At 40.1% G+C, this 16,267-nt stretch overlaps 1 protein-coding gene across 6 annotated transcripts in view; it reads left to right on the forward strand.

Annotated features, from left to right (window-relative positions):
* Window positions 1–13,514, forward strand: part of ATRX (ATRX chromatin remodeler) — a 203,891-nt gene extending 190,377 nt beyond the window's left edge. For all 6 annotated transcript variants that reach the window (XM_006136187.5, XM_006136189.5, XM_006136188.5 and 3 more), the window contains 5 exons: window positions 4,766–4,915; window positions 7,937–8,062; window positions 8,751–8,846; window positions 9,402–9,530; window positions 10,608–13,514. In XM_006136187.5, coding sequence (XP_006136249.2) covers window positions 4,766–4,915; window positions 7,937–8,062; window positions 8,751–8,846; window positions 9,402–9,530; window positions 10,608–10,880 — 774 coding nt within the window. In that variant the 3' untranslated portion in view covers window positions 10,881–13,514. The remainder of the gene's footprint in view (window positions 1–4,765; window positions 4,916–7,936; window positions 8,063–8,750; window positions 8,847–9,401; window positions 9,531–10,607) is intronic.
* The last annotated feature ends 2,753 nt before the right edge of the window (window positions 13,515–16,267 follow it).

A 16,267-nucleotide genomic window follows, 5' to 3' on the forward strand; every position in this document is an offset into this window, starting at 1 on the left:
CTAATGCATATGCATGTATAAGAACCCTCCACACACTTATGTACAGCTACAATATGTTGAGAGCTTTTATTGTGTTAACTTAATTTTGTGATCCCGTCTGGACTTTCTCACTCACCTCCCTTAAATGTTTTCTGTGTATCCTATTACCACATCTTTTTTCTTCCCCTAAATCCTATTATTTGATTAATGTGCCCTTTAGTCACACAAATATATCAGAAAAGGGTTAGAGGAGAATGTGGTGGCTTCCATATGAAGAGGCCAGTTGATAGGGCAAGGATGAAACAAAGATTGACTTTAAAAAAAAAAAAGACAACTACTTTAATACTCAAAATTATGATTTGTTTTTGCCTGTGTAGCATTTTAAAATGTAGAAGCAGAGAGTAGTCACTTGTGATTAAAGTATTGGATTGGGATTCAGAAAACCTGGGTTCAGTTCCTGGCTCTCCAACAAGATCTTGGCCACAATTCACTTTATTTCCCCATGGATCAATTCCATACCTGCTGCTTGTATTTGTGTCCTTTTTTCCCATCTTAGGTCTATATAGACTGAGCTCACCAGGACAGGAAGACAGTCTGGACTTTGCATTCCCAGTAGGAGCGGGATATGTTTATTTCTGTTGAGCCTCAGAGGCATTGGTTTCATTTCAGTACCAAGGATCATTAACTGGAGAAGGAAATGTTGATTCAGTAAAGAGACTGTTAAACCTTAACATAAAATAAAAGATACAAGTAGCTTTGTTCCACCCATTCTTTTCACCTCCTTTTGGTTTTATTTCACCTTTTGACATATTATTATAGAATCCTAGAACAGGAAAGAAACTCGAGGCCATCCTGTCCAGTCCCCTGCACTCATGACAGGACCAAGCACTGCATAGACCATCCCTGGCAGATGTTTTTTAACCTGATTTTAAAAATCTCCAATGATGGAGATTCCATAACTTCCTCAGGCAATTTATTCCAATGATTAACCACCCTGACAAGAAGTTATTCCTAATGTCCAATCTAACCCTCTCTTGCTGCAATTTAAGCCCATTGCTCCTTGCCCTATCACCAGAAGTTAAGAAGAATAATTTTTCTCCCTCTTCCTTGTAACATACTTTTAGACATGAAAACTATTATCATGTCCCCTCTCTGTCTTCTCTTTTCCAGACTTAAACCAATTTCTTTCAGTTTTTCCTCATAGGCCATGTTTTGTACACCTTGCTAATTTTTGTTGCTCTTCTCTGGACTGTCTCTGGTTTGTCCACTTTTTTCATGAAATGTGATGCCCAGAACTGGACACACTATTCCAGTTGAGGCCTACTCAGCATAGAGTAGAGGGGAGAATTACTTCTTACGTCTTGCTTACAACACTCCTGCTAATACATCCCAGAATGATGCTTGCTTTTTTTGCAGCAGTGGCACGCTTAACTCGTATTTAGCTTATGGTCCACTATGACCTCTAGATCCCTTTCTGCAGTACTCCTGCCTAGTCAGTCATTTCCCATTCTGTATGTGTGCAACTGATTGTTTGTTCCTTCTTAAGTGAAGTACTTGGCATTTGTCCTTATTGAATTTAATCATATTTACCTCAGGCCTTTGTGTGTAGACAAAAATGATCTGGAGCAGAGGTGGGCAATAATTTTTGATGAGGGGCTACTCCCAAGATTTTGTGGTCAAGGGCTGCACTTTTCAATGGAGGTCGTGTGGGGTCTGGGATGGAGGTTGGATGCAAAAGGGAGTTTGGGGAAGAATATTGGGGTACAGGAGAGAGTGTAGGGTCATAAAGGGAGTTGGGGTAAAGGAGAAGGTTGTGACCTAGAGCTCGAGATTGTGGCATCCTGGAAGGGGCATGGGTGCAGAAGAGGATTCTCACCTGCAGGAAGGCCAGAGAAGGGGGTGCCAGAAGGTCTGGATTATGACCTGGGGCAGGGGATAAGGGTGCAAGGTTGAGGAGAGAGATGGGTTCAGGAGAGGCTTCTGGCCTGCGGGATGGGTGGAAGTGGTTGCAAGGTCTGGGAGGGAGTTGTGACCAGGGAAAAAGAGGGTGCAGAGGGTAGGGGTGGTGACGGGGGAGAGGCGGGAGGTGCAGAGAGTTTGGTTGGTGACCTGTAGAGCCCTGTGCAGATAAAAAATTTGCATCTGTATCCACGTACATATCTGCAAAAATGAGTCACGGATATCCACATTGACATCTGTGGATGTGGATACCCACAGATATCCACAGATTTGCAGGGGTCTAGGTATAAAATTTGTATCCACAGAGTATCTGCAAAAATAAGCTGTTTATATCTGCATTCACATCCACAAATGTGGATACCTGTGGATATAAAGCAGATATCAGCAGATTTGTAGGTTTCTAGTGATCTGGGGAAGGAGGGGGTTTGGACCTGGGACAGGGAATTGGAGTATGCAGAGCATGGGGTGCCAGATGCAGGCTCTGGCTGGGAGGCGTTTATCCTAGGCAACTACTGGGTTGCTGGCCAGGACCCTCAGGCAGGCTCCCTGCCTGTTGCAGCCCCAAAGTGGTCAGTTGCTGGGTCCATGTGTCTCTAGGTGCCACAAGCCGGGTGGGGGGGTGGGGTGGGGAACATCACACATTGCTGGCCATTGGGAGTTGTGATGATTGTACTGGGGTGGGGGCAGCATGCAGAGTCCTCCCCCCACAAGGAGTACGTGATGCTCAGAGGCACATGGTCTCAGCAGTTGACAACTTTGAAAGGCCTGGGGCTGTGGCAAGCAGGGAGTCTGCCTGAGGGTCCCGGCGGGCTGTGGGCCAAATCTGGCCTGCAGGCCGGATCTTGTCTGCCCCTAAACTGGACAAACCATCAGTTTGTCTAGGTCATTTTGAATTATAATCCTGTCCCCCAAAGTACTTGCATCCCCTTCCAGTTTATTGTCTGCAAACATATAAATTACAAGTTGAACCTCTCTTGTCTGGGACTCTCTGGTCCGGAAACATCCCTGGTTCAGCAGGACCACAAATGTTGCTAGACCAGAGAGCCCTGGCCTCAGATTGTGAGCGGCTCAGAGCAGAGCTGGTCTGGTTGGTGGCAGCATTAATGTCCTGGGCTCAGATAGCTCTGGAAGCAACTACTGCTGCATGCACAGGGCTGGGGAACCCTGAGGGCAGCTGGTGCTGCTGCTGCAGGTGTGGAGCTGGGGAACCCTTTCCCCAGGGGTAGCTGCAACTGCCGCTACTGCACGTGCAAGACTGGGGAACCCCGGGAGCACAGCCAGGTAGGTGGGCCAGAGGAGGTCAGGCCTCCGGGTTCGGCCAGAACAAGCAGCCGGGAGGGAGCCCCGTGAGAGCCTATATGCTTAACCTCCACTTGTCAGGCAAATTCCCATGTTCAGAACCGCTCTGGTCCCAAGGGTGCTGGACAAGGGAGGTTCAGTCTGTAATTGATGAAGGTATTGAACAGAACCAGAGCCAGAACTGATCCCTGTGGAATCCAACTCATTATGCCCTTCCAGCATGACACTGAGCCATTGATAACTACTCTCTGGGAATGGCTATGCAATTACCTGGCATCTGTGTTCCAAGAAAGGACAATAGCACCTAAATATGTTGTTTATGTGCAGTATTTGTTTTCCTTTGTCTTACAACCATAAGGAATATGTGAAGTGAAACTTAAATTATGTAAAAAAAGATCAACTGCCATGTTTCCCTTTTATTTGCTTAATTAATTATTGGGTTTTTAGGTTAGTTACTATGACTTTTGAAAAATAGTTATTTTTAACAGCATTCCTCAGGACCTTTTGATATTCAGAACTTGTAATAAAATAATTTACAGCTGAAGTAATTTAAATATTTTAGCCACAGGTTGGACTTCCATGGTCTGGCACCCTCGAAACCTGAGTGGTCCTGAAAGAGGGCGTTCACTAGACCAGCGGAGGTCAGACCTTGGGCTCTCCTGGGGCTCCCCTCCTGGCCACAGCCAACCCAGTGCGCTGCCGCTGGTGGGGCTTCACTCCCTGTTACCACCTCGCTCCGGCCTGTGGGATTCCGCACGACTGGCTGAAGGGGCTTCCTTGCCCCAGCCGCCGGCAGCTCAGTGTCCCCAGCCTGTGGAGCTCAACTCTCAGCTAGCTAGGCTTCCTGCCCCCAGGCCACTGGCTCTTCAGGATGTCTAACTGAGCTCCCAGCCACTAGCTATCTCTGTGGCTGTGGCTCTCTGGTCCAGCGTAAATATAGCCAGACCAAAGAGTCCTGGACCACAGGATTACAAAACCTGTATTACAAAAGTGTAAAAGTATTAGGATAATTTAGAGTGTGTCCAAAGCATGGCCTGTTGGCCAAATCCAGAGCATGGAACCGAAAAATGTGACATTTTATTATAGAAGGTTTGGAGACTACATATCCCAACATGCACCTCACTTTTTTAAAAGGTGGCCTTCTCCAGGACTATTGGTGGTATAGTGGTGAAACTGTCTGGAGTCAGATGGAAGCATCTCTTAAAGAAGCATTTATTTGGCACATTTCATTCCATTTAGATCCTTATATTGCATCAACCATGGAATCTGGGCATACTGTAGGGTGCATTAAGTGATCTGACTCTGTTGCATGAGGTTGTTTCTCATTACCTCTCCTATCAGAAAAACTGCATTTGTGTGTTTTAGTTTTGTTTATATATGAGAAGTGCTTTTGAGTTCTGTTATAGAAGGTCAGCTCAGAGAAATATGGCGTGCACACTCTCAACAAAAAAAAAATCTTGTAATGCTATTACAGATAAAAATATTTAACAACTGATCTTTAATTCAAGGTACTTTTTCATTTAAACAGGATACAATTCTAGCAGAATTGCTTCAGATCCACAAAGAACATATAGTGGGCTATCATGAACATGATTCCCTCCTAGACCATAAAGAGGAGGAAGAATTGACTGAAGAGGAAAGGAAGGCAGCATGGGCAGAATATGAAGCTGAAAAAAAGGTAAAGATTTCTGGGCTAACTTAAAGTGGGTGTTAAATGTAGGAAACTAACCTTCACTTAAAAAAAAAAAAAAGATTTTTTTCTTGGTAGGCATAATAAATCTTGGCTGTATTATAAGCTTGACAATGGGCTTCTAAATAATGTTATAGAAATTGGAAAATTTAAATATCACTTCTACAAAAGCTACACAGACGATGAAAAGATAAATGCTGTTTTGATGGTGGACTTTTGTGTGTATTTGCTTCAAGATGATTTCATTTAGTGTTTGTCACCTTTTTATTAATAATCAGCTTTGTAGTATTCACATTTTATATTACACATCCAGCTAACATTCTTAACTATACTTCATTTTGAAAAATTATGGAAAATGTCTATCTGAGATTTTTTTTTAATGGAAAAATGGTTGTTTGGTTTAAAAAAAAAAGCCCCCCACTATTCTCCAACCTCAGAAAAGGTAATCCGTAAGAACAGGCATACTGGGTCATACCAAAGGTCCATCTTGCCCAGTATCCTATCATCTGACAGTGGCCAATGCCAGATGCCCCAGAGGAAGCGAACAGAACAGGAAATCATCAAGTGATACCTCTCCTGTCATCAATCAAGTTGAGGTGTAAGTAAATACTGGAACTGGCCCGAGAGTTTGCAGGTTATTAATTCCTGAAGTTTTAGCTTCTTAAACTAGAGACAATTTTTTTATTATAACCCAGGAATTACTAGATCAAAAAACAAGAGAGAGAAGGAAATTGTTGTTATGCACCCTGATTTCATAAACTCAAAAAAGGGAGATATCCAATGATAATGATGCAATTACTTTGATTTGAATTATGGACAGTAATGCAGGAAGTTTTTAGTGGGAATGGTCATTGCAGTAAGTAGAATGAAGTTTCTAGTATTTAAGAGAACAAAAATGTCTTGTTCTTAAATTATGTTTATACATTTGTGACTTTGTTCAGAAATCTTGAAAATAATTACATTTCACTTAACCCAATGGGAGAAAAGAAAACTGAAACTAGCCTCAGTTGTTATACTGTGCAAAGAGAATAAGAACTTAAGTATGGGTTAATTTAGTTTAAGTGGGAGTATTGTTTCTAGTGTAAAAGCAGTAGAAATGAAAAATGCTCGAAAGTCTGAAAGATGTTGCATGTTGCTGATGATATCTGATAACTAATATATTTCTTTGAATTCACAAACTGAGAAGTATGGAAAGCTGTTGAAGATTTTAAAAGGGCATCTGATTCCATTTAGAGAGAATTTCAGGAGTTCACAGATATGTAGAGTAATTGGAGATTTTTGGTAGCAATGTAATTTCTCTGAGGGAACCAAAGTACTGTGTGAGATATGTCACTGAAACATCTGAATGGTTCCATGTGGAGATACAAATTTAACAGTCATCTATATGCAGTTGTGTAGTGCCAGAAATGGACCATGAGCTCATGTCTTGAACTGTGTATCATTTTTGTCATCTGTTTTTAATATGTTTTTTTTTTTTAAATATCTTGTCTTGAAGACAGAAGTTCTTGTGGAAGAACACCATACCCAGTCTAGCAGAGGGAGTAAGATTAGAGGAAAATGTCCTATGATCCTTCCAAAGGCGATTAAACCCCCTTAATTTTCTATATTTTTTATGTCTTGCAAATTTAATTTTAAACAGAACCTAGAACAAAAATAACCAAGAAACTTTCATTCACACCTTGGGGATCAGGGAGAAAGGATTCTGAATAATTATTTTCCTGTTAGGAGTTCCTTTTTATCATTTTATATAGTGCACGATATCTCATGACATTTATTTAAAAAATGTGTTGTACAGATTAGTACCATTTGCATTGGACAAAGAAACCCACTTGAAGAATGTAAGAACATCATGCGGGGGGTGGGGAGGAGAGGAGAGGATACAGCCCTGCATGGTGTGCAACTCCTGTATGGAAGCTTGCAAAACACTTGTACACAGACGAGCATGACCAGGGACGGCTGCCAATGAGCCTCATGCCCATCCCAGTGGGTACTTCAGTATATGCTTAAAAATCCGGGATCTTTAGGGTTACCAGGTAGCTTCAGAAAAAATACTGGACACACTTGATCGGCGGGGAGCAAGGCTGGCAGGGGGGCTGGGAGGGGGACATCGCGGGGGCGGCCAGCGGTAAGCAGGGCTGGCCAGGGGATATCGGGGGGGGGGAGAGTTGGGGGCAGCGGGGCTGGCTGGGGAAATTGGGAGGAGGAGAATCGGCTACAGAAAGGGGAGTGGGTGGGGGGGGGGGGAGAGAATTGGCTGGAGCGGGACTGACCCGGGCACATGCCTTTCCCGGCGAAGCACGAGCGAGTTCGGCTACGGCTCCACAACGCGCTTGAACAGCGCTCAGGAGCACGGACAGAGCTTCTCCTCCCCCCAAGATGTCACTCCTACGTCAGATGCAGCCAGAGGCTCCCAGCGCCGATCGCACCCCGCCTCCCAGCCACTTTCCCTGCCAGGCTTCTGTCGGGCACCCAGCCAGAAAAACAGAAAATACTGGACATTGCACATGTCCAGTATTTTCTGAATTGTTTTTACTGGACAGAGGGCCCAAAAACCAGACTGCCTGGTTGAATACCGGACACCTGGCAACCCTAGGTATCCTATAAAACTTAATTTACTATGTCAGACAACATACGAACTACACTACACTAATATAAAAGTGTGTATTTGTAGAGAAATGGGGGATATTATTAGGATTTTCTTCTCTTACTGTATTTATACCAAGTATTTAACAGTGAACTAGACTCAAATCTCAAGATAAGTACTGAAGCTTCTCTGCATGGTTGGAAATGTAATCATTTTGATTTCATGCTTGGGAAAGAATTTTCAATATGCTCAAATGGTTACACTTCTAAGGGTTAAAACTTCATCTGTAAGCTGTTTAATTCCCCTTGTAAGATTTGTTTCGTTTGTGTTTGTTCAATTCTTTCCTAGAAACGACAGCAGTAGTATGCTGTAGAATTTGGTTTTAGTTACTGTAAATATTTCAAACTACTATTTTTGTTTTTAAGGGTCTGACCATGCGCTTCAACTTACAAGCTGGGATTAATATGCCCCCTACCAATTTCAATTCTCAAACTCCATATATTCCGTTCAATTTGGGAGCATTGTCGGCAATGAGTAACCAACAACTGGAGGTAGGTAGTGAAATCCAAACGGCACAGTGTGTCTACACTGCTTTGAGCATGTCTCAGATACTCAGATTTAGTTAAAAATCAGTAATTTGAATTTTTTTTAAATATCGTCATAGTTAATGCCTTCTAATAAATGTCAAATTTTTTAAAAAAGTAGGTTTGTGATATATCTGTTTTGTTGAAATCTACTAACTTGTGTGTGCATATTGAAATGCTTATACCACCCGTGTATCCTGATAACTGAAAACAATCACTGGAGCATATGTATATATTAGGGACGTACTAGTTCAGTTTAAAACAATAAGTAATGTTGAATGCAGTCAATGTTGAGCTGTGAATGTGACAGTTGCAATAATATTACAGTGCCAACTACAAAAGTTTGTTAGGTGCAAAATTTGTCACTTTAGTTTAGCAGTATTTTGATAATCTAAAAAGCACTTAATAAGCAGATTGTTTTCAGTTGACTTGTTTGTATTTTCTGTTCATTTACATTCCTACAAAGGATAATCATGCGTGATTTTTATTTCTGTCCCATTACCCAACCTGGGGTGTTCACTTGTGTGTAAAAGTTTCAAATGTAGTTACCAAATTGGGGCCAGAGAATAAACATTAGACATTTCTAAATGTGTTGACATCTTAATCTATTGCTTTGAACCTACCCTTTATAATTCATTGTCTGCTATTTTCTCAGGATCTCATTAATCAAGGAAGGGAAAAAGTTGTGGAAGCAACCAATAATGTAACAGCAGTAAGAATTCAGCCCATTGAAGATATAATTTCAGCTATAGTAAGTAAAATAGATGTTAATGTGCATTTATTTGGTCACAAGCTGGAACAATATTAAGCAGTGTCAAGCAAAGAAGTGATGATTGTAAATAGTCATCCAGTTTACTGTCACATGATTTTTTATTAATAAAGCAGCTTTTAAAATTAGTGCTGATTTCTGTTAGCACTACTAGTATGAAGTGGGGTAATAGCACTTATCTGCCTAGTAGAATCTTGCAGAACCAGTGATTAGATCCCATAGCCCCATGTCAATATTATTTACCATAAAGTGAAAATGCTGGCTCTCTCCAAATGAGACTGATAGGCTCTGCTGAGTATTATTTCCCTTGTTTTCTTCTCAATATATTTTTCATTTTAAAAAGAAAATCTAAAAAAGTATGTTTTCATTGGTAATATAAAGATCTAACAACTTTTTGTTATAAAACTGTGCTTCCCCAGAATATTTACTGGGAACTGGGCTGTTGTTCAACATCAACTATATTGATGCATCTCTGAAAACAATTGGGAGAACCTTTCTATCAGAGTGACTAATAAAATGTTTTTTTTTCCTTTTCAGTGGAAGGAAAATCTGACCCTGACAGAGACCCAAGTACAGGCGTTGGCCCTAAGTAGGCAGGCAAGCCAGGAGCTTGATGTTAAGCGCAGAGAAGCAATTTACAATGATGTCTTGACAAAACAACAGATGGTAAGAATGCTTACTGACTTTTATCTAGCTATATTTATTTGAATTGGGGACTGTGAGTGATGCCCACCTGAACTAGCAAATGATATTAAAGATGTTCTTGCAGAATACCAGCTTCTTATCAGTCCCTTGGACCCAGTAATTTCCAACTGTGTTTTGCTCCTCCACGTCAGAAAGTGATGGGTCATATAATGTTTGACTAGCATTGCTCAGTTATGGAGATGTCATGTAAAATAAATTTTAAACTACAGTCTCCCAAATTCGATTATTATTTCATGTATTTGAAGTGGTTGAAGACTACGTGGCTTAAAGAAAACTAAATAACTGGTAATAGGCAGTGGCATATGACACAGTCTCCTTAAAAATGTTAACTTTCTAATCATGTGAAACCTGCATCTCTTCAGTATGGTTCAGTTTACAGCAATTTAGTTCTGTGGGAGAACAAATCAAAAGCACTTTTCCATGCATTTCATCTTCCTTAAAACAAGTCAGAAACCAAAACAATCCATCTTTCTAAAACCTTTCTCATTGCTCTTTCCTGGTGTGTACTTTGCCATTTACACATAGTGGAAAGTTCTAACTCCAGGCACCAAGGAATTATCTCATATAGAATGCACATTACTTTGAAAGTTATGTTAAGTTATCTTAAGAAATCTGAAACTTTCCCAATATGGGTTACTCCAACTGGAAGTGTTCTTTATTGTTTGTCATTAAATGTTTGTTTGCCCATTAACTTTTAGGATTTTCAAAGGGATGATTAATGATACCTGATAACAAATGCTGTAACTAATACATGGGAGTAATTTCACAGTATAGTGCATATCACTATGGCAACTAACATAAATGCTACCTACAGTACAATAGGCAAGTCATTAGGAGAACTTAGTCCTAAATGGTGTTACTAACTGGTTTCTACAGCAATCAGCTTGTGAATGCCATTGCGTTAGCGATGGTGATAACAATAATGCTTTTTCCTTCAGCCATGGTACCCCTAGCAAATTGATTTTAACTCCAAACTTGATACTTGCTGCATTGAGACAGGTCATGCACTTGTAACAGCTCCACTTTCCCTCCACACAGTTAATCAGTTGTGTTCAGCGGATACTTATGAACAGAAGACTACAACAGCAGTACAATCAGCAGCAGCAGCAGCAAATGTCTTATCAACAAGCAGCAATGAGTCATCTCATGATGCCAAAGCCTCCAAATTTAATCATGAATCCTTCCAACTACCAGCAGATAGATATGAGAGGAATGTATCAGGCAGTTTCTGGTGGTATGCAGCCACCGCCATTGCAGCGTGCACCACCCCCAATGAGAGGCAAAAATCCAGGACCTTCCCAAGGGAAATAAATGTGATTTTGCACTAAAAGGATTGTTAAAATCAGAGAAAGAACTTTTATTTTTTTAGGAATCAATGGCTTAACAGAACTCAACTTCATAAATTGGATCCCTAAATGCCATGTTCCATATTAATGTTTCAACTGTGTTTAATTTTTCCCTCTCGTGTCAGTGATGTTGCCTAGAATTTTCTTACATGTGTTGAATACAAGAAATATTAAATTGTTTTCAGTGAAAACAAGTCCTTCTATAATAGTAGCAGCTCGCTCCACAGTTTTATTGTCTAAAGTCCTATGCTTGTTTTTAGTAACCATAAAACCATACCAAACATGAGAAACTTAGGAAATAATACAGATCTGTATGTTTCAGTATGCCATATATAAAATATACACAGCTGAGTTCTTGATTAGAGTTGATTCCTCAAATTATGGAATACTTTTCTACTTAACCGTTTCTTAAACTTCGCAGGTGTGATAAGACAGAAAGAAATGATCTAGTTTCCTTTTGACTGAAGTCTAGACTCATGCTACATTATCTGTGCTGAATAAAACATAGGAACTAAAAATTCTCTTAAGACAAAATTGAGTGCAATATTCTTAAATACTACAGTTCTGAACTTTGTCATGCAGTTATTTAGAAACTGTGTATACAGCCTTAAACCATGACTTGAGAAGAGAATTTTTTCTTCTCTAGTCTTTTGCCACTTATTTTCAGTTTGTGATGGAATAACTGGTAAATTTAATTTGACGGGGTTTTATCCCTCACACGTTATTTCACTCTTTTCTGACTCTGTTACAAAGCACATTTCTGTTAACTCCTTGATGCTGGTGCTAGTGTCTCTTCCCATTGCTGGCAATGGGCTATGAGCCAAGAAAATCAAATTACTGGTATTTTGGAGGTTAAGATATGGGTGGTTGTTAGGGTCACTCCCTGTTTTATAAACAACATCAAACTGGCAGACCCAGTACTGACTTTAAATTGAATGTGCTTTAACAATTTCCAGTGCTGCCAGAATTGTGAAATAATTTTCCTTGTATAGATAAGGATCTCTGCCTACCATGATCTTCTCTCTACCCATTCTTTCATTTTTGTAAGAATATATCTTAATACAAAAATACCTTGATTTTTTTTTTTTAAATCTAGACCAAGGTAAATTTCTGATTCATTACATGTCATTAACACCTTCATTCCCAACATTTTAATAGGATAGTAATACTGTTTTGGGGCTTATGATGATCCAGTTAAACACACACAAGGCTTTTCTTTGCATAGCCTTTTGCTGATACATACTGTTTTTAAAGGAAAAACATTTTTAGAATATTGGAGACAAATTTAATGACAGGAATATTTGAGGTGATACTGTATCAGGTATTTTTGAGAAATGAAAGCTGGATGGAGGGAATTGCTGTAAATATCACTGTTCTCACATAATTTGCTGACATCACCTAGAAGTGTTTTGGTTTCTTGAATCACTCTTTGAAGGACTTTTTTTTGAGATTTTATGTGCTCAAAGGACAAGTATTTCAGCATCTAAAATATATAAATCTTGAGAGAGATTTCATTTGGGGATTGAATTTTTGTTTGTGTGATATGACTAGAATTTGTTAGGTCTGCAAAACCAGCTGACAAAATTGTTTTGGATTTTTTTCTGTTATGAGACATCTCAAGAAACCTCCTGTGTTCTAATCCTTTGTCAGCTCCATAATCAGATTTATCTAATTTGTGGAACAAGGGAGCTAAAAAAGGTGCATTCACTTTAGAAGAAGTTGAAAAAATTAGACTTTTTGAGAGAGCATTTGAATGGAAATGTATTCCGGGCAACTGTCACTGATATTCCAGCATGTCGTGAATAAGACATATGTTCTACCAGACTTGGGAATTTTCAATGGTGTTCTATGATAACTCACTCAAAGACTTAAATGTGGAAGTTTTAGGCAACATTTGAAGGCACATTTTTCCACCATGGACAAAACTACGGATAACAGAAGACTAATGCATAAGAAGATTAATCAGAGATAAAAAGCATTGAAATAAAACTTGGACCACTTTGTATACACGTTCCTCACTTGACATTTTAGCTGCATAATGTGTGTATAACATGAAGCTTTAACAAATATTTAAAGACAGAACATTACATCAATAAGGTAATAAAAGGCTCATTTTTATATTTGTTTTAGATGTTTTAACTAGTTGAAATGGCTTAAAATGATGAATAAAAATGTTGCTTGTAATACAGTTTTGCCTGCTAAATTCTCCCCATTTTGTAACCTGTTTATTCCTTTGGATGTAAAGCGTTTTTGCTTAGTATTGTGATATTGTATATGTTTTGTCCCAGTTGTATAGTACTGTTTCAGTCCATCAACCAGCTTTGGCTGCTGAAATCATACAGCTGTGAAGACTTGCCTTTGTTTCTGTTAGACGGCTTTCAGTTCTGTATAAATATCTTAAGTACTGTAGAAAAGATGTCACCTCTTCCTATAAGGCTGTTTTGTAATATATATATAAGGACTGGAAATGTGTTTTTAAAAAGAAGCATTCAAGTATGACAATATACTATCTGTGTTTTCACCATTCAAAGTGCTGTTTAGTAGTTGAAACTTAAAACTATTTAATATCTCATTTAATAAAGTGACCAAGATACATAAACGTGTGTGGTGCTGCATTTTTAACATGCAATTAGATCCATAATGTTTACAATGCATGAGGAATTTGTCATTTTAGAAATAACAAACTTTTGGTTGTGAGTGGAGCATTAACTGACACATTTCTCTGGTATAAACAGTTCTTCACATGTTTAGCTCAGGATACAGGAAGAATATGATAGTTCCAGAAGTATTAGCTTCTAAAGAAATAGCTCCTGCCTTTGGAGATTCCCTGGAGATTGATGTGGCACTCGGGAGCTCTGGAGTGCCACATGACCACTAACCCCTAGATGTTGGAAGAGAAAAATACTGTAACCTCATGATGCATTATCCAGAAGAATCTCTGCAAATGGATCTATCGCATCTTTCTGGGATTTTGATCAGAGTGCAAGAACTATCTATTTTGCTCAATAATCAGATTAATTTGTAATATAAAGAGACATTGTTCAAACTGAGATGGGGAGGGGGGTAGCAGATGAAGTTCTTGTTGCTAAGAGGTGCTGAGCTCTTGAAACTCAGTGGCTGTGTCTAGACTGGCAAGTTTTTCTGCAAAAGCAGCTGCTTTTGCAGAAAAACTTGCCAGCTGTCTACACTGGCCGCTTGAATTTCCGCAAGAACACTGACGATCTCATGTAAGAAATCAGTGCTTCTTGCGGAAATACTATGCTGCTCCCGTTCGGGCAAAAGTCCTTTTGCGCAAAAGGGCCAGTGTAGAAAGCTCAGATTTGTTTTGTGCAAAAATGCCCCGATGACGAAAATGGCGATCGGGGCTTTTTTGCGCAAAAGCACATCTGGATTGGCCACGGATGCTTTTGTGCAAAAGCACTTTTGCACAAAAGCATCCGTGCCAATCTAGACGCTCTTTTCCGCAGATGCTTTTAATGGAAAAGCTTTTCCGTTAAAAGCATTTGCGGAAAATCATGCCAGTCTAGACGTAGCCACTGACTTCATGACAGTTGCAGGTTCTCTCATTCTCTTTAGTATAAGGCCTCTAAGGCTATGTCTACACTCACGGCTTCTTGCGCAAGTAATATGCAAATGAGGCTAAGCGTGGACTATCACTGAGCCTCATTTGCATACCTAATGAGCCGCCATTTTTGCAGAAGAGGCTCTTGTGCCAGAAGGAGCTATCTACACTGCCCCTTCTTTCTCAACAAAAACCCTCTTGCGCAATGCTGTTATTCCTGAAAATAATCAGCATAGCGGCATTGCGCAAGAAGGGTTTTGTTGCGCAAGAAGGGGCAGTGTAGACAGCTCCTTCTGGCACGAGCCTCTTCTGCAAAAATGGTGCCTCATTTGCATATTTCTTGTACAAGAAGCTGCAAGTGTAGACATAGCCTAAGTTTGGTATTCTAAGTTGTATTTTTTAATATTTGCTTTCACTGCAAATATAGTTATTTTTTATTACCTACCAACTATTCAATACTAAGTGACTTTACTCAAAGCCTAATCCAATAACAATAGCCATTTATTATAGCAAAGGCTCATGCAATGTGCATCATAATTCTGACTTTTGTCTCTTCCATTGCTCCCCAACCTACAGGGAAGAATCTCCCACCTGCAGGAAAGAATCTTAACTTCTGAAATGCAGCTCTTTCTGAACCATGACAGACTAAAATTGGTGCAGAGGGCGGGTAGTCTTGTGACTAGGGAACTGAACTGGAAATTTGTTAATCTGGCTTGTGTTCCAAATTCTGCCATGACTTCCTGAGTGAATGAACATGTACTTTAACCTCTCAGTGCCTTCATTTGCTCTTGTGAATGTAAAATACAACATTTTCCTTATGTGGTACTGTACTATTTTCAAGCATGCTGTGTTTTACATGCAAAATAGTATTAGTTGGAGGAGGCATGTGAGACTGAAGCTGTAAGGGAGGAATAAAATCTTTAAGTTCTTTCTGTAGCACCTGTTCAGGTGGGTATCCTCAGGACTTTGATCAAATGGAACAATGCGAAAGGAGTCCATATCTGATGACATGCATCCAGCTGCCTCCACCTTACTTTACAGAGAGTTTAAGATGAGAAATTTAAGCTTTCAACATAAGGAAACTATAAACAATCAAAATACGCATTTCAAGGGTTGTTTTTTTTCACTAATTCAAAACAAGTTTCAAGTTGAAGTATTGCAAACATTTTTTCCAATGGAACAGGAGCTGAACAGCATCCTTGGAACTTGTCTGTCCGTCAATTCATGTGTGGAATTTTCATTATGGAAATTAGATCATTGTAGGAAAAATATTTCACCCAAATGGCTTTCATGCCCCTCTAATGATTTCAGAATCCATCTGCAATTCTTGTGAAAAAGACTACGAGCTACAAGAAATACTGGTGGAATGTAAAATACAAACACTCCTAACATATTTAGAGGTGTAAAAGTTATATTTGATTACATTTGACTGACTGACTGACTGACTGACTTCTGATTTAGGTACTGAGAATTGGTTGGTTCAGTGATGACTCAGAGAACAAAGGTAAATACAGGCAGTCCCCGACTTACGCGGATCCGAATTACGTCGGATCCGCACTTACGAACGGGGCTTTCTCGCCCCGGAGCTCACAGGCAGCGGTCAGCCACCTCGAGCTCCGGGGCGAGAAAAGCTGCTCCCGGTGCCCCTGGTCTGCTGGGGACCGTCTCCAGCAGACCAGGGGCATCGGAAGCAAACCCGCAGCAGCGGCGGGGTCCCGCGCTTCTGAGGCTTTGCTAGAGCAAAGCCTCAGAAGCACGGGAACCCGCCGCTGCTGCGGGTTTGCTCGCGG

Source organism: Pelodiscus sinensis, chromosome 13 (genome assembly GCF_052426305.1).
Source record: "Pelodiscus sinensis isolate ZL-2025 chromosome 13, ASM5242630v1, whole genome shotgun sequence".
Lineage (NCBI taxonomy): Eukaryota > Metazoa > Chordata > Testudines > Trionychidae > Pelodiscus > Pelodiscus sinensis.